Below are 23148 nucleotides of genomic sequence, written 5' to 3'. Positions count from 1 at the left end.
GAGCCAGATTCTACTCTTTGGTAGTAAGTATAAATTTGCAGCGGAAAATTTTGATCCCAAGGACACAATGTTTGCTTTAAGTAATGGATAATTAATTTTCAAAACAAAGAATTTTACTGATCTTGAAGTGGGTTGACAACTTGCTAACTAGAACAAAGTTATCTGTTCAAAATTATGAACATGGTTTGTAGAAATAATATGGGAACATTTTCAAATTGTAGGGGCTATGTACCCGTTTTAGTTGAAGAAAGCCTGTTGGACACTGATTTAGGGTTAAGACAAATTTGACCAATCCAAAACATATTAAACAAAAATAAAGAACCAGAAACACTGTTAGTTACTTACATCAAGATAACACAAACACCTGCTTGATAAATGTAGAATTGCATACATAAATGGTGGGAGTAAGATCAGAGATGGTAGGATACGATCTGCAATGGTGAAAAAAATACATTTAAAGATTCGGTTAAAATCTTTCTTTAAACAAAGAAAAAGGGACTATGATAATATTAATGATAATTTATTTGTACAAAATCCCGCAAAGGCCGTGACCAAACAAACAAGACAACATCCAACAAGTGACGTCACTATCTAACATATAAATACATAAAAGCAATCCTGTGTAAACCTAAAAAAATGCCTTCTTGGTTCAAGCCTAGTCTCAGGAATTTCACAGCTTTGAAATTTCCCAAAAATTCGGTTTTCTCTTTATTTGCATTATTTATTACAATTAGTATTATCACTAAAACATTCTAAAAAATTCTTTCCTTAAATATACTAATTCTTTGCATTTCCATACGAAATCCCAGCACTCTGCAACATTGGGCTAGAGCTTGCCAATTTCTCAATCAAAAATGACAATAGCCTCTAATACCTTAGTATTCTCAAAGGGCGATTGAGCATTTTCACATGACGAAGTAAATGTTTGGGTGAATGAACTTCATTAATGTAAGTCTCATAAATCATCTGCTGACAAGCAGAAATAACAAGCAGCTATAACATCCAAAAGAAATATTTAATGGCTTATTTCAAATCTTATTTGTGTGATTTTCGTAAATTTGTCTTGATAGAACCATTGTAAACAGCCATATGACCACAAAAATAGTACCATTGGTGTCATCTCTGTAGTTGAAAGCCTGGGAATCATAAAAACGGTGCCATTATAAGGTCCATCTCTGGAAGCCCCTCAATGAAGATTTTGAGCTCTGCAACTCGATATGATAGACAAGGAAAACAGCGCGGGCGTGAATACCGCGGTGATTTCTATGTTTACTCATAATCGTCTTCTGACTAGCAGGACTAGCAGGATGTTGCAACATTATGGAGGGATGTTTAATGACTCAATTCGAAGTTCTTTCTCGTATCTAAATACTTTATTTTTAATTAAGTCTTGATGAGACTATGAATAATCCTTACCAACAATTACATTTTTTGGTGCCGTTTCTAGAGCTTAAACATCGAGAAGCATTAAAACGACATGATTATAGTCTCTATAATCGTAAACCCTTTAATGGAAAATCTTAAGTCCTCCAATTAGCCCCCATAGTTAGTAAAAGGTACAAAAATTTAAAAAAACTGCCAAGTAATTTTTTTATTTAAATCTGATTTTAAAATAATGAATATTATTTATGTTTACCTTAGCAGCATAAGATAATCATGAAAACAATTTTCGAGAAATTTCAAAAACGAGCGTCAGACACCGATGTATTTCCTTTTTTATTCTTTTTATTTCCCCTGCACTAGCGGGGTACCAAAACATCGTAGACAGTAGTTTAAAAGCTCATTTAAAAGATATTAGTTAAATCTATATGCCGAATATAAATTCTTTTAGATAGCACCATCTTAAGCAAGCATATCAATCTAAAAGTATGACATTTTGCGTTGCAAACCAACGAAACCTCCACGGACAATCATTAAAAATCAGAAGGTTAAAATCTCCCTCTTGAATTCTCCCCCTACCCCTCCTTAAAGTAAGTGAAAATAAAAAAAACCCAAGTTAAAAATGTTTTCACTCAAATTCAAAACCAAGTCAGGAATAATAGTAAACGGTAAAAAGTACATTTACAGGTATTGAAAAATATACACAATGAAAGTAGAACGCGTCGTCTGGAATTGTGTACTCTTCTACACTTTTTCACAGAAAGGGAGTAGCCTCTTGCAGTGTTGTCTATATTTGGGTACTTCTCTACCTCTTTCAAAGAGAGTGAGTGGCCCCTCGCAGTGCCATCTGGATCTGGGTACTTCTTCACGACTTTTCACATAGAGTGAGTAGCCCCTCGTAGTGTCGTCTGGATTTTAGCACTTCTACATCCCTTTTACAGAGAGTGAGCAGCTCTGAATTTGGTTGGTGTTGCAATCCAAACCATCGTATGGATTAGAGTGGTTCCAAGCTTCATTGTACAGGAACAATAAACTCTTGCATAATTGATTTCTCTAGCCCTGAATTACTTCTAGGTCATTCCCTATGGTACTTGGAGGTGCAGTGAACTGTTGCACAATCGATTGCTCTTGTCTTGAGTGTTAGTTCTGCAATGATTTAATACTACAGTACTTGGAGGAGAAATAAACTCTTGCGCTACTGGTTTCTCTGTCCTCAAGTATTAGTTGCGCAAGGACTTAGCCTTAGGGCACTTGGAGGATCAATAAACTTAGACTACGCGTTATAGCTAAGTTACGTAACAGGTTCTACGCTTCTTTTGCCTGCGATAGATACTACGAGTTTTACGACTCTTCTCCGTAATTCATTAAGATGGTTCTACGACCCCTCCCCCAAGAATAGGAAAAAATCCAGCTACTATATATTTATATCAATGAATTATTACGTAAGTGCTATTGCATAACCAATTTTTCTGACCTCGAGTGAGGGTATAAAAGTTTGATAGAACTAGTTAGTATCGCAGTTCCATAGAAACATTTGATTAGTTTACATTGGGTCAAGTTTTCCTCGAGAAATACTCTCTTATTGAAAATGTCTGGTTTTACACTACTGCAACTTGAAGGAGTTGACAATGATAATATGAGGACAAGAGTTCGCAATGTAAAGTGTCTCCCCGTCAATTTAAAAAAAAATCATCGACCTGGCCTGTTCTTCTCAACATTAGTAATGTTGGGCAAACTGAGGGTGGAAGAGACATTGAGCCATTTACAGTCAGGGTATGGTACAGCGTAATGGAACAAAGCCAAGGGATATAGGAAATTTATATCAAGGAACACTACATCCAACTTTTCTCCCGTCTTCACTCGAGATGGACCTATCTATAAACAAGTGCTCAGCAATGTCGGTGATAATTCCAATTTTTTCCCCACTGATCTTTAGGATGAGGTCTATTACCATTTGAGGAGCGAAATACTAACATCGTACATCGAGACCAAATTATTCGTAGAATTTTTCTGCTTTTTTTTTACCTACAATTTCCAACAGAGTGAGCATATCACTTTGAAAATACAACTTGCAGAAATCAAACCCATTTTTAACACTCACCTTCTGCCCACATTTTTTGGCAAAGTTATAATCATCAGGAATACACCCACGATCGTGCAGACTGTCGTAATTTGATCGAGGAGATATTCCCCTCGGAGAAATATCGACATGGATTTAAAATGATCATAAGAGAAAACGCCTTTGAACGTTAACAAATTATACAAATCACTTGGAAATTGTTGCTTGAGAAGGGGAAAATCGTTGCAACCATCGTCATTCTTCTGCATTTGAATTAATTCACTCAAAGATTTGGAAAATTGAAGGAATCTAAAAAGTGAGTTTTATTCTTATACTCAACGCCATCTTCAACAGATTTCCACATAAATTCCAAAAAAGCAGCTTTTCGAATGATTTAGCTATTATATTGTAGAAAAAACTGTGTTCGGCCCATGCAGCATATATCTCAATGTGCCATTGCTGGTAGCACATAATTGAGATTGTAATTGAAAATGTGTATAAAAACAAGAAGAAAGAGCTTCTATTCATTTTTTAAATAGCTAGTAGTATGGGCCCACCGGTGAAAGTTACTTTTCGCTGTCGAACTGTATTCAACAAGATGATCATGGACGTGGACTGCATATTTTAAGGCAAGAGCACTCCTACAAACCAATTAAACTGATCCCAATTCAAGGCAGATTGTTACTCCCCTGATAATAACAAGGGGGCAGTTGGTGTGCCAAATTCTTGAAATAGACTTATTTGCTGTTCTGATTAGCCCCACCAGTGTTTTCCCATGCTAACCACCTCATCCATAGTCTCAAAAACTCTATCAGATTCATATTGTTACCTGGATCTTGTTGTGCCTGTGTATAAGAAACAGCTAAAAGTTCGTGTTCTTTGACTATATATAGCTTTGATGGGTTAGATACGAATTTGGCTCCGATGAGTCAGATACGTCCAACAGTGTTGCTTTACAATTGAAAGGTACTTTATCACTCCGCAAAAATGAATTTCACAATTTTTTAAACTGTACAATAGCGTTGTCTCCTGCCGGCATTTCTACCCTTTGATTGCTGCAATTTATCATACGATTTCTGAATTTTCTTCAAGTTTTAAATAGAAAAAAAACACATTGGAAATTAGTGACGTTCCCCATACTTTTTAACTTAAGACAACAGTCAACTAATTGTAGTAATGGGGGAAAATGACCATGCGAGTTTACATCTTTGGGTGTTCATAGGTCATCCAAACCAAATTTTTTAATTTATCTACTGGCGGTGTGATGACTGAATATAAAACCCCTTTTTATTTGGTTTCTTTCCTCCATCTGCAAATTCTGTGGTACACTGAAGAACCACCTCCCACAAACAGAGATTTTAATTTTCTTTTTCAAACCTTCTCATTTCTTAAAAGACACCAGATACTTACTCTCCAATCAATCAAAATTTACCTTAGAGAACTATTTTCATAATTACGGGCAAATTCGAGACGCATGTTTGAAACATTGCAAACCCGTGTTAAATTGAAAATCCCGAACTCCCTGGCAGCCGAAAAATCTGGGTGACATTTTGTTTTGTAATTCCCCACTCCCTCAAATATTTTTTTCAATTTACAAAGATTCAGATCAATATATTCGATGAAAAAAATAGTGGACCCGCTTCCCCGCTCATTAAATGTGTCTAAAGTAGATATTAATTTATTTATCCAGTTGAAAACTTACCCACAAATTCGCTTGAGACAGGGTAGAATGTTTGGTTTCAGTTTAAAAAATAAAATAAAAAATATATATATATCCCTGACATCCCACTCCTGATGAATACAACTTTCCCAAAAAGCTGTTGGCAGAGGGAGGTGTAAATGGATTTAACTGCTAGTTTTTTTGTCAGGTGATGCGCTCACTCTTCTGGACATTGTTGGCAAAAATACAGAAACAAATTACGAGAAATTTGGTCTTGATATAAGGTATTATTTTGCCACTCCTCATACGATAATGGGTCTCATCCTAAGGATTAGTGGGGCAAAAATTGGACTCATCATTGACATTGACCAGCACTTGCCTATCGAGTGGTCAATGAGGGATGAGTAAGTTTTTCATGGGGATCATATCTTGGAAACTGATCCAACTGGAGTGTAGACGGGAGAAAAGTAGGATGCAGTGTTCCTTGATATGAATTCCCTATATCTGTCGGCAATGTCCCATTACTCTCTACCATGCGGTGACAATAAATGGCTAAATGAACCTTGCGTCCGCAACCTTCTCATAAGCACTTTAAGCTGCTTAGTCCACGATTTTGCCAAATACTTTAAGATCCAGCAACGAATTTTTCTATTATAGAAAATACATTACACTTAATTTATATACGGTTCTAGAACTGTTTTTATAGTAAGGAGTACTTATAACCTTTTGTAATTTTACGAACTGGATTATTACGGAGTACCTAAAGGATACAATTTGGATGGCTGTTGTTAGATTTGATCCGAAAGTTGTCTTAACCGACGAGTCTATTCAGGAGCCAAAAATAGGTTCTCCTGTCAGGGGGGGGGGGTGATAGCCCTACTCTCCATCTCTTTGTAAAAAATGTAATATCTCCTGAGATGGGTTTTTTATCAAAATACAATAATTTAAGAATGATGCTGTTTAGTCTGAGTCCCAGGAAAAATAAAACAACTTACAAGTTACCAGGGTAAGAGAGCCCAACATGTAAACCAGAGAATGTTGAAAATTAAGAAAACTATCTTCTAATACCAGCTTCCGATGCATAGCAGTTTGACAAAGCTGTATACACCTCAGTGCATTTGTGACTGCACTTGCCAATAGAGCACAACAGTAGTAAAACCCAGCAGACCTAAAATAAAAGAAGAAAAGAATTAGCATCAGTTTCTCAAGCTTGCCTCTCCATAGACCCTGACAAATATATATGTATGTATGTAAAATACTAAATAGTTAAACATTTAGAAGCAACTGCAAGTATCCTTTTCGCGAATTTACTCCTATTTGATGCAAGTTTCTCTTATTTCATGGAAATAAGCATAGTCCTGTAAAATGCAGTTTTTACCCACCATTTGACCAACAGAAATGTCTTTTCCATCAAAATGTTCAGAAAAATTTGCTCAGTAGCATATTTAAAATTGGTCGAAATCATCCGGGCTGAAATACCCCCTGTTTTAGAGAAAAGAGGTAAAGGGGGGGGGGGTCTCGACTTTAATATCTGCAATATTTTCTGGATTGAAAGGTTGTTTCCTATCAATTCCAAACTGGTGAGAATGAAAACGACATCAGAATTGAAAAAAATCCATCATTAAGTACCCCGCTTCTATCCCAGGCGAGGTCAAAGGAGGGCGAAAGCACCCTTTCTTGCTATTGGCTTACTTTTGGTTTTAACGGCGCTTTATTGCATTTTCACACCCTTGAACTCAAATATGGTCCAATATATTGTCTTTTTGACATCAAATGTGTTAAGCTGGCAACCCTGCTCATAGACGCTTGAATCTCATAATCTACGCTACCCTGATGTTTCTCTCTTTGAGAACGACTTAGGCAACCCTTTTTGACACATAGAAGTGTTCAAAAAGGTTAAGGATATTAAAGTAAAACTTCAAGGAATGTTGAGCAGCCTGTTAAACTAAATCTAAGCATACTACGTGCATCCTGTCTATCGAAAAGGTATATCTGTAATGTACTAAAGAGCAGCCGAGGGTATCAATTTTAAACGTTCAGATCATGTTTAGGAAGTTGTTAAAAATTTCTTGGAGGGCAACCAGTCCCACTCCCATTGCTTTTTGGCTGCCATCCCTCGAAAAATATCTGATCAAAATTTTAGAATAGCAACCTTGTTTAAACTAGTCGATGAATTATAATAAGCATTCCTCTGGGAATGACTTATCCCCCACAGTACTTGGCGCATGTGTTGTAAGTTATATAAGTTGCCCATTGTTTATATATACAAGGCTGGTCATTGGGAAAAGATGGCATGTTTGATTCTGGTTTCACACCCGTGAACTCAAATATAAACTAATATTGGGCATCTTTAGAAGTGTCAACCTGACTTCAGAGAGGGGTGGCAATTATACTTACAATGATAATTGTAATAACAAGGTGGGTCATTGGGGAAAGGTGGCATGTTTTATCCTGAGTCCACAAAAAGGCTAAGAATATTAAGGTCCTTAGCTGCTAGAGAATATTAGGCTCCTTGAAAAAACTTCTAGGAAACGTTGAAGGGAATATCAAACAAATTCAAAGCACACTATATGCATGAAAGTTTTCAAAAGGACACAATAGTAGTATCTAAGGGACACCAATGGGTATTAAGTTGATACTTTAAAAGGATGATGAAAAATGGAAGAAGGACAGTGGTCCCTCAATCCTCTTGTCCTTTTAGATTATCTCCTTAATACTGATAGAGATATTAAAAAATGATTTTGTTATAATAGCCGTAACGTCTAATAACTAAACCCCCGGGGATGCTTGGTTCCCGCATCCCCTAGGACAAAGAATGGAAATTGTCCAATTTATTTATTTTTATATGCATATACATAATCTACCATTAGTAAAGAGGGCAATATTTATCTGGGATATCTTAAAAAGCCTAAACGTTTGAGGCAAAACTTTGGGAAATAAAGAGGGGTATGTTGACCTAAATAAAAAGAAACTATACATATCAAGTTATCAAAGAAGCCTATCTACAATCTCTTAGGAACAATTAAGGGTATTAACTTTTAACATTCAGTGCCACTACTGCTATTGCTACTATTGCAGCTGCAAATGAGATTGGTGATGACTGCAACTCTGACTAATTCCAATTACGACAACTTACAACTGTGAGTGTGACTGCTTAGAACTGCTACTAAATTTATCTGTGACTACTGTCAGGGAATGTTGAGAGGGATGTTGAACATCGAAACTTTAATGTGGAAAAAAACATGACTTTAATGTTTTGATGCTTCGATGAAACTATGATATGAAAAAAAAAAGGTATGGAAATGGGGAAAATTCCTAATATTATTCGAACTCAAACGACCAGAAATTACTATTAAAGAATAAATGAAACCCAAAAACGAACAAAAATTCAATATACAATCATAGCAAACTAACACACAACAGGTACTAACATAAATGAATAAATAAATCTTAAGACAAATAAAACTTGAATTGAATGTGTTAATCAAACTTGAAAAAGAACAAAAATTACTACAAACAAGAGTTTGGTAACTACCCTTTTCCCTAACTGTTAAAGTCTAAAGCCTACTGTGTTATTTCCGCTTTACTGAAACGAATTATCTAACAAATATTTTCTTTTGTTCTTTCAAAGTTAAAAATAAAAATAAAAGTTACGGTGAAATAAAATTTTGAACTCCTGAGCATTCAGCAATTAATGTTATTATTATATATGAAATATTCAGTTTAATATTATTAGATTTTTCCAAGGACAAATACAGTTTCACTACAAACAAGACTTTGGATACTACCTCCTTCCCTAACAGTAAAAGTTTAAGGCCTAATTTAGGCCTTTACAACCTAATTAATATCTCTGTATATCTAACGTTCAGTTTAATTTTATTAGTTTTTTCCAGGGACTGTTCAATACACAAATAGTTTTTAATCAAACGCAAATGACGCAGTAGCCCTTTTACTTTTACAGTTAGGGAAAGGGGCAGTAGCCAGACTTTTGCTTGTACTGATTTTTGTTCGTTTCAATTTTGATTTTCATATTCAATTTAAGTTTTAATTGTTTAAGATTTATCTATTCATTTATATATGCGTATAATATGCGTATAATTATGATATAATATGATATGCGTATAATTTCTGTTCTTTTCGGGTTTTTATTAATTCTTTAATAGTAATTTCTGGTCGTTTTGAGTTTGAATTATCAAAGAAATTCATTTCTGCTGCTCTTAAGTTTAATGTGGCTCTTATCTTTTCTTTGAAAAACTTCTTTTTTATTTTTTTATATTTTGGTAAACATTATTTAGTCCTGGGACGTCATTCTCCTTATTTGTGTCGTTGTTGATGTAACAACAAGTAAAAATCGGACTAATTTTAAATTAATAATTAAATAAAACTATTATAATTGAAAAATAAAATTTCAATATCAATCAAGATCACGCAAACAGAAAAATATAAATGTTTAAAAAAAATTTTATGTGTAAATTCTTTTTTTGGTCTATTTCATTTTAACACATAGAGCGATGATGCTTAAATAACACTTTAAAAATGAATAGTTAAAATTTTTGATGAGGTACATTTTGTTCTTCGAAGTGAAGTTTTGTAATGACAGATCTATTTGACTCTTATACATTTTAAAGGGATATATTGAGTATGAAGAATGTATGAATGGAACTTTTGTGTATATCAGCCTGATGAAACAAGGCTGATAACATAGAATATAATCGCATTAACTTTGAAATCTTTCGTTAATCTATTTATTTCTCAATGTTAATAATAAAAGAGAAATCGCTTAAAATATACATTGCTTTCAGTAAAGTACATTTGACACTCGTGCTATAGTTGACGTACAATGGGGACACCTTCCCATTCTACGTACTTGATAATTTTTGTTTGTCTTGAGTTTGAGTTGAACATTTGCTTTATTTTTGGTACATTATAAGCTCATTATTGGTTTGACTTTTTATTAAGTCTAATAACTGTTTCTTTTAAGTTTTAGTTCATTGCTAATCATTTTTTTTTTACTCTGGTCATAGCTTTGCTCTTTATTTTGCTAAAATGACCTTTTTTTATATATAATTTATATCAAAAGCAGCCAGTGTGGCAAGTTTTGTCCTTCCTGAACTCTTACCGCCCACACCTACTGCCGTAAAGTATCACTACCTGCGTGTTTATTTTCAAATGATGACATGGTTGTGGTCAGCAACCGCTCAAGTACCTGGAGACTAGTCATGGGAATCGAAAACAAAATTGTGATCAAGTGCTCCTATTTGCTCTTTTTTTTCTAGTCTTTACTTTCCATGCTTTTTTACAATAATATTAATGATGACAAACCTCTATTGTTCTCATTGCACCCTCCCTCTGAAAAATGCTAAAGGGTGAAGGTGGGGTGAAAATAAGAATGAAAGTATCACCATTAAAGATAATTTAAAATAGATATACCGTTCAAATTTGAACTTTTTAACCCTGAAAAAGAAGAAACCTCCTGCAAAAAATTATCATTGTAAGTATAATTGCCACCCCTCTCTGAAGTCAGGTTGACACTTCTAAAGATGCCCAATATTGGTTTATATATTGAGTAATAAAATAACGATGTAGCTTGTCGGCAAAGCGAATTGTAAACTCACCAATAACTTTGAAAAGTTGAAGCCAAGAATCATTCCAAAATAGCTTAGAGGACCTGTAAGCCTCCCGAAACTTATTTTTCATCCTCCAACTTTTAAGCAGTCTGGAAGGAGTCTCATTCAAGGCTTCAAAGGGGCTGTTTTTTCGATATTGGATTCGACTGGGGTATATCACATGTATCCAAGGTAACTTCTATCAAAGAATCATAAAACGAATTAAACAAAGAATCTATATCAGATCCATTTTCTCAAATACTCCACGAACGACCCGCCTACCGTGACCTAAGAAGATACCAACCCTGATCATTGAATTTCAAAGAGGAAAAACCAGCTCCTTGGCTCCTCCTAGGCAACGTGTCCGAAAAATCAGACAATTAAAAAAACAGGAAAATGGTCCGAGATATCACTTGTCAATACAAAATTTTGCACAAAGGTCAACTATGACAAAATATTATAAGAAAAAATAAATCCAAGGACGAGGATGAACTCCTGTCACACAAATTAAGGTTGAAGTAACCTTATCTAATTAGCCTTAATTTAATTCAATTTAAATTTATTTAATTAAGGTTGAAGGTATCAACGATCGAAATGACATAATGTTTATACGATTCTGAAGAAAAGGCTCACTTTGTCTCATTTTGGTTCTCACCTTGTCATCACAGTCCACCAACTTGGTTTTAATTTAAAATCCGGCCAGATTCTGTTTATTTTTTTAGTAAAAACTAAGTAGATGAACTGTAATGATAAAGTTGAAAGCCATAGCTAATTGGAAAAGAACAGCAAACACAGATAGTCTGATTGAGAGGCATAAGCCTTTTTTCAGAATCTTATAAACATTATGTCATTTCAATCGTTGATACCTTCAAGCTTAATTAGATAAGGTTAAATTGAAATAAATTAAGGTATAAATAAGGTTACTTCAACCTTAATTTGTTTGACCGGAGGTCATCCTCGTCCTTTGATTTTCTTTCAGCAATGCTTGCTTGTGGAACAATACCTTCTGCATGCGTTCCTACTTGCATAACTAACACTACCGCTTCTTTGCTTGATAATATTTTGTCATCGTTGGACCTTGGTGCAAAATTCTGTATTGACAAGTGACAAGTGACAATATCTCAGACCATTTTCCTGTTTTTTTTCATATCTGATTTTTCCGACACGTTGCCTAGGAGGAGCCAAGGATCTGGTTTTTTCCTCTTTGAAATTCAATGATCAGGGTTGGTATCTTCTTAGGTCACGATAGGCGGGTCGTTCGTGGAGTATTTGAGAAAATGGATCTGATATAGATTCTTTGTTTAATTCGTTTTATGATTCTTTGAAAGAAGTTACATTGGATACATGTGATTCACCCCAGTCGAATCCAATATCGAAAAAACAGCCCCTTTGAAGACTTGGATGACTCCTGGACTCTTTAAAATTTGGAAGATGAAAAATAATTTTGTATCTTCCAAATATTTTTCATCCGTTATTTTATTACAGAAAATTCTACGCATGCAGTAAAGACATTAGGAAGACATGGCAAGTAATCAATTCTGTTATCAAGCCATCCTCTCTGCCTCCTTCTGTCCCTTCAAGTGTTGTGATTGACGGCGGAAATGTAGAGGGTGAGCCAAAAGTTCCAGGCGCGATTACTTTCTATTTTGCTAATATCAGCAAAACTACAACCTCTTCTGTAAGTCCTTCTTCTTCTCTACCTGATTTTAGTTCTTACCTTGGACCACCTTGTCCTAAATCAATGGCATTTGAGTCTTTCTTTGAAGCTAAAATAGCCGGAATTGTCAATGGTTAGACGAGTTCTCCATCTTCTAGCCCAGACCGTATTCCGACTAAGGTTGTCTAGTTCCTGTCATCTTTTTTACCCTCACCAGACTTGTCAATCTTTCTTTTGAAAATGGTGTCTCCCTAAGTGCTTTTAAGCGTGTTCTGTTATTATTCTTTTTAAAGGTGAATCAAGGAACGATCCTGCAAATTATCGTCCCACCTCTCTTTTATCAGTGTTTGGTAGACATTCTTGAAAAAGCTATGCTTTCTCAACTTCTTCATTTTTTTAATTCTAAACAATCTTTTCATGATTTTCAGTTCTGTTTTAGGGCGAAGCACTCAACTGAGCATGTATGTGCAACTCTCCTGAATCATTTACATTCAGCTCTGCACTCTGGGCTGATACCTGCTGCTCTTTTTCTCGATGTTTGAAAAGCATTCGACGCATTAACACACACGATTGTTCTTTGGAAACTGTCTTAGTTTATTATTAACTATCCTATATTGGTATAAGAGAGAATGTTCATTCTTGGTTTCTATCAAATTTATCTGGTCGAGTCATCCCGGTCAATCCGCACTTTTCTAACCCTTCTTGGAAAGAGTCTGGCGTTCCACAAGGATCTGTCATTGGGCCAACAGTCTTTTTAATCTACATCAATGACCTTATTAATATTGTTGAAAATTAAAAAATTAACATTTGGTGTCGACTTTGTCAACAAGCATCTGTTACTAATTGTGACAGGAGTTTGTCCTTGCCAGACACATTTACTGCTTTTGCTGATGACAGTACTCTTGGCACAGCTGGTAGAACTGAATCTGATCTTCGTTCAAATATGGTAGCACTTTTTGGAAGAGTTATCCCATGGTTTGATGTAGATTATCGTGCCTTAAATGTTGTTAAATGTCATTAAAAGTAATTTTTTCTCATTTTCTCCAGAGTCTCAAAGGCTTGCCCTGGCTTAAATGAAATACACGCATCGAGAGGTTCTCTAAGTAGACCTAAGGATCTTTACACTCGACTCTTAGGCATCTTGCTTGGCGAAAATCTCCCCTTCAAGCATCATATTGACCTGACTGAAATGAATGTCTCCAGGAATCTCGAAATCCTTAGAAGGCTCAAACACATATTTCCAAGGTCGATTCTTAGAATCTTTTCTGCAGCCTAGTTCAGTCTTATGTTTTGTATTATTCTGATATTTGGATGCCAACTTTTCCCTCATCTCTGAAGCCACTTTCAAAACGTTATGATAAAGCAAGGACTATAATTAAGGAAACTAACCGATCTTCACTTAAACCCTTGCTTGATTTGAAATATCTCTATTCTCTTTCTTGTTCTTCTTTCATTTTTTTTTACAGGTGCACGGCCATCTTCCTACTACCCTTCGTAATAATATATATTTTGTTTCTGATCAATAGACTTATCGTATCCCTACAATTTACAGATTCTTCATCCTCCATCAGTGAGGTCTGATTTCAACCCTCTGACAGCTTGCAACAGGAATTTCTAGCTAGTAAAAAAGTTTTTTTCCGGTTTCCCAAGGAGTTGATGTCTCTGGATTGAGTTTGATAGTTAATTTAGCTGATGAAATCATGCGCTACTCCCTGCCTAGCTTGCAATTTTGGGGATTATTAAGGTAGGCGAGGCGACTGGGTTGGCCTATGGTTTTCATAACATTTGGGTAAACGGCACGGCATACTATTTGGGTAAATGGCAGGCAAACAAGCAATCAAAGCCTAATATTACCCACCCAACTAGAGTCTCTGGCGAGTGACCCACTTTCTAACCTGAGACAGTTATCCTAATAAAAAATTAATAAAAATATCTTGGCTAAAAAGTCACTTGGGCTTGCAGGCAAACGATAGACCCAAGTCCAATAGGAGGCCTGCTCACCTATAATCTCAGGAGAGAGACCCAATTAATAAGCTCAGGCAGTTACGCCAACAAAAACATTAATTAAAAAGTTGTTGGCTGACAAGCCACCTGGACTCAAAGGCAAACAGGCGACCTAAGTCTAAAAGGAGGGCCCACCCGCTTAGGGTTTCAGGGAGGTGATTTAGATTTCGGGACTCGGAGCCCAATTTTTATGTGGAGATTAAGTTTTAGAGTGGAAACGTCACGAATCCATTTTGTCCCGTGGAACGAGAAATATTATAATCCAGCCCTGGTCGCATCGTCACTTCTCCTAGAATAAAGGTGTAAAACATTTCAAATGTTATTTTGAGCAAACGTTTCAGAGAATGCTAAATTGTATTACTTGTTTATGAGCAAAATTCATAAAAATAACAGTACAGTTTTTTCCTCGCTTAAAACATTAAAGGATCAAACAGAAAAAGAATATGGAGCCTGACACAAAAGAGGAGTGTTTCTATGCAGTGAATGTTCTTATTAAAGGGCTGTTTTGTCCTATTTTTATATTTACTCTATTACTATCCCAAGTAAGCAAAACAACAGAAATCACTGTTCCCCCTTAAAGAATAATACACCAGTTGTGTGCTATTGTTCGCCTACATCTTTTGAACAAACACAATAAAAGTAAAATAACTGGTTAATAGAGTTAACGCAAGATAACTTATTCAGTGTTATTATTATACACCTAGAATTAAATTTCTAAGGATTTCTAGGACATTGGAGAGAAATAGAAAAGACTTTAGACCATAGTTCTTAAACAAGCTTTAGAAAAATGGAACAGGCCAATCTCGCCAACTTCCGTAATCAAGTCAAGGAGGGACACTCGTGCCTCTTTAAAGAGGCGAACCACGACAATGTTAAGCGATCTTCGGTTCCAGTGGTCGCAGAGGGATGGGGAGGGATGCATTTCGTAGCTCGAGCTCCAACTAAGAAACCCGCCAAATTTCATCCCCCTCCGACTTTTCCTTCATGGGTAAAATCTGGCCGAAAGTTTCGACCCACCAACCCCACCTCCCCTTTAACGTTGTCCGATCGGGCAACGTTCACAAGTAGGAAGTTCACAAGTTAAGGTCCCCTAGTGACCAGGAGCTTATCCGCGAAATTTCAGCTCGATCCGATAACTCCTTCCCTGTTTTCCAGAAACCACGCAAAGCCACTTAATGTTCATGTTCTCCCTTTGTTTCTTTTTCGCCACGCCTACAGGTCACAGCCGACATCGGATCTGGGTGTACGAAGACTCATTCGACGCGGAATTCTCCGAGTAATTTTCCTGGAAAGTTTCGTCGGAAAATCTTAACCCCCCGATTTTCTAGCTTAGAAAAACCCATTTCCCCATAAGAGCCCATGTTAATTTTTGAAATTCTTAAAAGTTATATTTATACACATGCAGGTATTTCGACTTCAAACATGCCCGGTTAGCTCAGTGGGTAGAGCGTGGGACTTTTAATCCTAAGGTCAAGGGTTCAAGTCCCTTATCGGGCGGTTTTTTTTCACAAAATATGAAAAAAACTTCGTTTTCTTAAAGAGTTAAAGAGGCTGCGTCCCAAAGTCGAACCTTGAAACGTACAGGAATTAGGAGAGGCAGTCCTAATTCCTGTACGAAGAGTACAGGAATTATTAAATTACATACACCATGGATTGTAGAAAAACGTACAGAAATAATATGAAAAAAATTTCGTTTTCTTAAAGAGTTAAAGAGGCTGCGTCCCAAAGTCGAACCTTAAAACGTACAGGAATTAGGAGAGGCAGTTGGGGGGCTGCGGCCCCCCAACCCCCCGCCTTTAAAATACTCTTTTGTACAGGTTTTTTGTTGTGGGGGGCTGCCGCCCCCCTAACCCCCCGCTGTTGGCTTCGGAAAGGCCCTCTTTTAATTAACAAAACAAAAAACCTGTACAAAAGAGTCTTTAAAAGTGGGGGGTTTGGGGGGGTGGTAGCCCCCCAACTGCCTCTCCTAATTCCTGTACGTTTTAAGGTTCGACTTTGGGACGCAGCCTCTTTAACTCCTTAAGAAAACGAAGTTTTTTTCATATTATTTCTTAATAAAAGTGACTTTTCCTCTACCTACGCTATTGGACATATTTCTTCCCAGTTAATAAATTCCAGAGCATTGGGTTCAAGACATTGCTCTTTTTTGACAATTATTCAGAGCTCCAATATCAATTTTAAGAGACCATGGCTTTTGCAATAAGTGTTTTGACAGACAAAAAGCGTTTTGGAGGAGGGGAGGGGATCTCTTTAAATAAACTGAAGAATTCTCACCTAAAAGAGGAAAAAATGTAAAGAAGAGCAGAGGCAAGAGTAAAAATTCGAGTGATCAATTGAACTCCTTCAATCAGGTAGGATATTTTTTCCTTAAAAAGGTCCTGTCTTTTATTAGCCAACGATGAAGATACGTCTGGCTGGGACAGTGCTGACGACTGAGGCTCAGACTTGGAATGAATTGAAGGTCTTAGGTCAGGTGGTATTTGTGTGTAGGGCCCTTCTTCCCTGTCCTTCTGTAACCTTGAAATGGATTCTCCATGTGATTCCGTCTCTTGGAGGTCTCTTTTCGGCTCATTCATAACTGAAACACAAAATTGACTAAGGAACATATGCAGCTGAATTACAGAGATCAAGCTAAAAACGTAATTTTCATCTAACCGTCAATGGGTAATACAATTCTTAAATGAGTAAATCTTTAAATTAACAAAAATAAGCAAAGTCCACCCTTTGCTAAGTAAGTTCAGCCCTGTAAAAATAAGATATGTGCTGACTCGGTGTAAAAATTATCGAAGTCTAACCTGTGGAAATAAGGCAAGGCACAGAAAAAACAAGTTTAGGCCTGATCTTACGCTGTTTGAACTAGTATCACCTAAGTATTTTTTAAATTGCAAGATTAAAGAACCAAAAAGTTCCGTTTGCCTCAATTTTGTGTCGGAAAGGTTTCTATAATAAAATAACGAAATAAGATATACAGCCTATATATTCAAGAATACCCATAGGATCAAATGTCAAGATGGTTTCAGCCCAGACAGATTTACAATCTGAGCCGCTGAACATCCATCCCCCCATTCACCCTTTTTTTGTAAAATTATCGTCGAAGAACTATTGCTCAAAATTACTATTAACCAAATATTTTGACTTGAATATTGTTAAAATTTACATTTAATAAAAATAATTCCCCCTTCCCCCAAAAAAACTCTATAAGAAATGCAATTAGCGATATTAAAACATAAAACGGGCAGAAATGAGACAATATGAATCATATACAGGCAATAAGTATCAGATATTACTATGAATGAACAAATGAAATAAAAAACGAACACACATAAGTATGCATAATCAAATCAATTAAACGAAAAGAAATGACCCAAAATGAAAGTTTAGCTACCACCACTAGGTATTGTAGGCTCTTTCGATTGGAAATCGAGAGTTCTAGTGCCTTTTCAAAAACGATCGGAGAGCAACTACGCCCCCACACCCTTTTTCCCCAAAATGCATCCAAAAAAAATTTTAAGATAGCCATTTTGTTAAAAATAGTCCAAAGATTATATTACAAAAACTCCAGGGTCGACGGCCTGGGGGCAGGTTATGCCTTACGGGAAAATAAGGTTCTTATAGAAGGGATGCTTGTATAAACTTCAGAAAGAGCTCATTTGATTGGAAATTAAAAGTTCTAGTTCACTTCTTAAAAGTCAAAAGAGATCAGAGGGCAACTAGGCCTCCACGCTCTTTTTCTCCAAATTCATTAGAAGAAAATTTTAAGATTGCCATTTTGTTTAAAATACTTCAAATGTCAGATAACAAAACTCTGATGTCGACACAACCACCGAGGGCAAAGGGAGCAGGCACCATAAGTTATGCCCTGGAGTATATAAGGTTCTTATGGAAGGGATGCTCGTATAAACTTCAGAGAGGGCTCATTTGATTCGAAATTGAAATTTCTAGTTCATTTTTTAAGATTCGAAAGTGATTAAAGGGCAACTAGACCCCCCTCTCCACGCCCATTCCCCCTAAAAACATCCGATAAACAATTTGAGGTGTCTATTTTGTTAAAAATAGTTCAAAGATCATATAACAAAATCTCCGGGGTTGACATAACTCCCCAAGGCCCGGGGCAGGTGTTGTAAGCTATGCCCTGGGGCAAATATGGTTCTTATAGAAGGGACGTTTGTATAAACTTAAGAGAGGGCTCATTTGATTGAAAATTAAAAGTTCTAGTTCATATTTCAGAGTCAAAAGAGATCGTATATCAACAAGCCCCCCCCCCACACCTTTTTTCCCCAAAAGGCATCAGATGTTATTTTAAGATAGTTATTGTGTTCAAAATAGTTCAAAGATCAGGTAAAAAAACTCTAATGTCGACAAAAACCCCAGGGCCGGAGAGGGCATTGTAAGTTATGCCCTGGGGGTATATAAGGTCCCTATGGAAGGGATGCTCGTATAAACTTCAGAGAGGGCTCATTTGATTGGAAATTGAAAGTTCTAGTTAACTTTTTAAGAATCAAAAGTGATTGGAGGGCGACTAGTCCCACGCCCCTTTTCCCCAAATACATCATGTTAAAATTTTGAGATAGAAATTTTGTTAAAAATAGTTCAAGTCAAATAACAAAAGCCCAGGTGTCGACAAAGCCCCCAGGACCCGAGGGCAGGCGTTGTAAGATATACGCTGGGAGCATATATGGTTCTTATGGAAGGGATGCTCGTATAAAGTTCAAAGAGGGCCCATTTAATTGGAAATTCAAAGTTATAGTTCACTTTTTAAGAGTCAAAAGTGATCGGAGGGCAGCTGGTTTCTCCCCCACGCCGTTTCCCCCCAAATATATCAAATAAAAATTTGAAAGAGTAATTTTGTCGAAAATAGTAAAAAGTCAGATTAACAACTCTGGTGTCGACAAAAGCCCCCCCCCCCAGAGCCCAGGGGCAGTCGTTGTATATTATGCTCTGGGGGTAAATATGGTTCTCATGGAAGGGATGCTCATATATACTTCCGAGAGGAATCATTTTATTGTAAATTTAAAGTTCTAATCCACTTTTTAAGAGTCAAAAGAGATCCAAGGGCAACTAGCCCCAAACGCCCTTTTCCCCAAACCCATCCGATACAAATTTTAAGATATCCATTGTTTTAAAAATAGTTCAAACATCAGATAAAAAAACTCCGGTGTCCGGTGTCCCCCCAGGGCACGGGGGGCGGGCGTTGTAAGTTATGCCCTGGGGGAATTCATGGTTCTTATGGAAGGGATGCTTGCATAAACTTCAGAGAGGGCTCATTTGATTGGAATTGAAAGTTCTAGTTCATTGTTTAAGATTCAAAAGGGATCGGAGAGAAGGTAGTGTCCTCACCCTAACCCTTTTTTCCTCAAATTCACCAGATAAAAATTGAAACTTCCATTTTGTCAAAAATAGTCCAAAGGTCAGACAACAAAAAATCCGGCATTGAATGTAACCCGCAGCGCCCGGGGGCAGGCGTTGCAAGTTATGCCCTGGGGGCAAATATGGTTCTTATAGAAAGGATGCGCGTATCAACTTCAGAGTACGGTCATTTGATTGGAATTTAAAAGTTCTAGTTCACTTTTTAGAGTCAAATGAGACCACAGGGCATCTAGCCCCTCTCCCTCCACACTTTTCAGCCCAAACCCATCTGATAAAAATTTTAAGACAACCATTTTGTTATGGTTCAAATATAAAATGGTTCAGACTTTAGATATTAAAACTCCGGGTCGACACACTCCCCATGGCCTAGGGACAGGGGTTGTAGGTTATGCCCTAGGGGCATATATGTTTTTAATAGAAGGGATGCTCGTATAAACTTCAGAGAGGGCTCACTGGATTCAAAACTGAAAGTTTAGTTCACTTTAAAAGAGCCAAAAGAGATGGAAGGGCAATTAACCTTCCAACGCCCCTTTTTCCTCAAACCCGTCCCATCGAAATTTTGAGATAGCCATTTTAGTTAAAAATTAATTTAAAAAAAACAAGTTTTTTAACGGACAGTTAGGAGCGACATTAAAATTTAAAACGGATCAACGCCGTGTTTCCTCATAAACGCCCCGCTCTTTACGCTAAAGTTTGACTCTTTCTCTTAATTCTACTTTTTAAAACAGTAAAAAACTTTAGCGTAAAGAGCGGGGCGTTGATGAGGAAGCAGCCCCTTTCATATACGAAGTAATTCTTGTTCGTTTTAAGTTTTAATGTCGCTCCTTACTTTCCGTTAAAAAAACTTTAAAAAAAAAATTAATTTCTGAATGTTTTTGAATCAATGCATGTTTTGATTTTGGCTCTCCACAGATGAATAATTAAAACGATATTTCCGTATTACTTTTTTTGGCTAATTGGCTTTCTCATAGTTTTGATCGAATAATTTTGAGAAAAAAAGAGCGGGGGAGGAGGCCTAGTTGCTCTCCGAGTTTTTGGTCACTTAAAAAGGCAACTATAACTTTTAATTTTTACGATTCTTTTTATTAGTAAAAGATATACGTAACTTACAAATTAGCTTGCGTAACGAACTTCTGTACTCTCATGTTTTTATTACGTATATGAAGGGGTTCACCCCCTCGTCAGTACCTCGCTCTTTACACTAAAGCTTGAATTTTGTCCCAATTTCTTAAGAATGACCCCTCAATCACAAGAGCCGTAGAGTAAATAGTTGAAATTACTAAAAATGCTTTAGCGTAAAGAGCGAGGTATTAGGAAGAGGTGAGCCCATCATATGCGTAATAATTTCTGTTCGTTTTGAGTTTTAATGCTTCTCTTTACTTTCAGTTGAATAAAACTTTTTCATATTTATTTTTTCATTTTTTTTTAAATAATGCTAGAGAATCCTGCGCTCCCTTCATGAAACTTTTCTTCCCCCATGACAAATTCCTCCAAGAAAAGTTCCCCCAGCATATCCCCCTCTTCTCAACCCCCCCCCCCAACCTAAAAATCCCCTAGAAAACGTCTGTACATTTCCAAATAACCATTACTAAATATAAGCACTGGTCAAAGTTTGTAACTTGTGGCCCCTCCCACGGGGACTGTGGGGGGGGGGTGTAAGTCGACCCCAAAGACATAGTTATAAAGTTTTTTGACTACACTGAATAAAATGGCTATCTCTGAATTTTGATCCGGTGACTTTGGGGGAAAATTAGCGGGGGAGGGGGCCTAGGTGCCCTTCAATTTTTTTGGTGACTTAAAAAGGGCACTAGAACTTTTCATTTCTGTTAGAATGAGCCCTTTCGCAAGATTCTAGGACCCCTGGGTCGATACGATCACCCCTGGGGAAAAAACAACAAACAAACAAACAAATGAACACGCATCCGTGATCTGCCTTCTGGCAAAAAATGCAAAAATTCCACATTTTTGTAGATATGAGCTTGAAACTTCTTTAAGAGGGTTCTCTGATACGCTGAATCTGATGGTGTGATTTTCGTTAAGATTCTATGACTTTTAGGGGGTGTTTTCCCCCTTACTATTGAGCCGGGTCGCTCCTTACTACAGTTCGTTATCGCGAACTGTTTGACTCTGAATGGCGAAAGGAAGCAAATGCACCATCCTGGGAAATTTCCTTGCATCAGTCATGACATCCACTAGCCTATGATATTTTACAAAATAAAGCAATATTCATGTTCTATGTCAGACAAAAGCAGAAAAAAAGGACAATTCATACTATCACATAACGTGTGGCAGCCCCGTCCACAGTACTATTTTGGGTCAGAGGTTAATTGCCGCTTTTTGGAAATAAACTGAACTCTACCATAAATGTGACCACTTCGGTAGCTGAAATCAGTGTCATGGATCACTGCCACAATGATGCAGCAATTTAGAAGAACTTGGTACTAAATCAGTTTTAAAGCAGGTTATTGTAAAACTAAACAGTGACTTAATAAGTAAGAAGTGATCAAGTAATTTTTGTACCATTTTAGAAGTTACTAGAGGGTATAATACTGATGAGTATGTAAATCTTTCTATCACTCCTTTTCTTTGGCTTATTGTATCAGCATGGCTAAATGTTAAAGAAGTAGCATCTGAAAATTCGAAATTTGTGGCCCTAGATCTGATTGCATTCGGGCCCGGTCCCTAATGCCTGGACATACCGATAGTATACATCTATATTAAAAACTTCTCTTATTTACATTATTTTTTCATCAATGGTTGGTTCAGAACACAAATAAATTAGAAAAGAAAAACAAAGCAAATTTTAGCCTAGTGGAACGAAATATTAGTGGGAACGAGGTACAATTGCAATGATGGTAATCATTATTTTTGGAAAGAACATTTAATGGCAAATTAAATTGTATATTTGTTCTCCTTTTTTTGTTGTCTTATTCTGTGTTATATAAAAAAAAAACATTACCTTAATACCCTATTCTTAATCACTGGAATTATGTTTTGAAACTCTAGGGTACAGTAGGCTATAAGAAAAGCAGGGTCAAAAATCTTTAGATGAGATTCTCCTTTGGACTCCTTTTAAACTAGCTATGATAACAACCAGATTCTTACTTTGTTCTTATCAGAGAGACTCTATTTGCAAACAAATAAATGGTTTTCTGATAAAACGAGCAAGGACTTGGCTATTATTTTAGCTACTTTTTGAAGGGGAACGATTGCATAATAACCCTGTATCTATTTGATATTGATATTTATTTTTATCTTAATTGCATTCAGCCGCCTTTTCCCCTAATGCTTGTATACAGCGTTGGGCTATATTTAAAAGTTTCCTGTTTCTTTTTCGGTTTAACATTCTTCTGAAATACTGACCATAATAATAAAAAAAATCTTACTTTGTGCCCTGAATCAAATGAAGAAAGGA

General features: G+C 36.5%; 1 protein-coding gene across 1 annotated transcript in view; it reads right to left on the bottom strand.

Moving 5' to 3' along the window:
* The window catches only part of LOC136040541 (transmembrane protein 33-like), a 30565-nt gene extending 7737 nt beyond the window's left edge, over positions 1 to 22828 (bottom strand). Inside the window, exons 1-4 of the mRNA XM_065724735.1 lie at positions 22693 to 22828; positions 16641 to 16944; positions 6095 to 6267; positions 346 to 431 (exon numbers count right to left, since the gene is read on the bottom strand). Coding sequence (XP_065580807.1) covers positions 346 to 431; positions 6095 to 6267; positions 16641 to 16942 — 561 coding nt within the window. The 5' untranslated portion in view covers positions 16943 to 16944; positions 22693 to 22828. The remainder of the gene's footprint in view (positions 1 to 345; positions 432 to 6094; positions 6268 to 16640; positions 16945 to 22692) is intronic.
* Between the last annotated feature and the right edge of the window lie 320 nt (positions 22829 to 23148).

The sequence above is a fragment of the Artemia franciscana genome, chromosome 2 (genome assembly GCF_032884065.1).
Source record: "Artemia franciscana chromosome 2, ASM3288406v1, whole genome shotgun sequence".
Classification (NCBI taxonomy): Eukaryota; Metazoa; Arthropoda; class Branchiopoda; order Anostraca; family Artemiidae; genus Artemia; species Artemia franciscana.
This window is presented reverse-complemented; position numbering and strand designations above follow the sequence as displayed.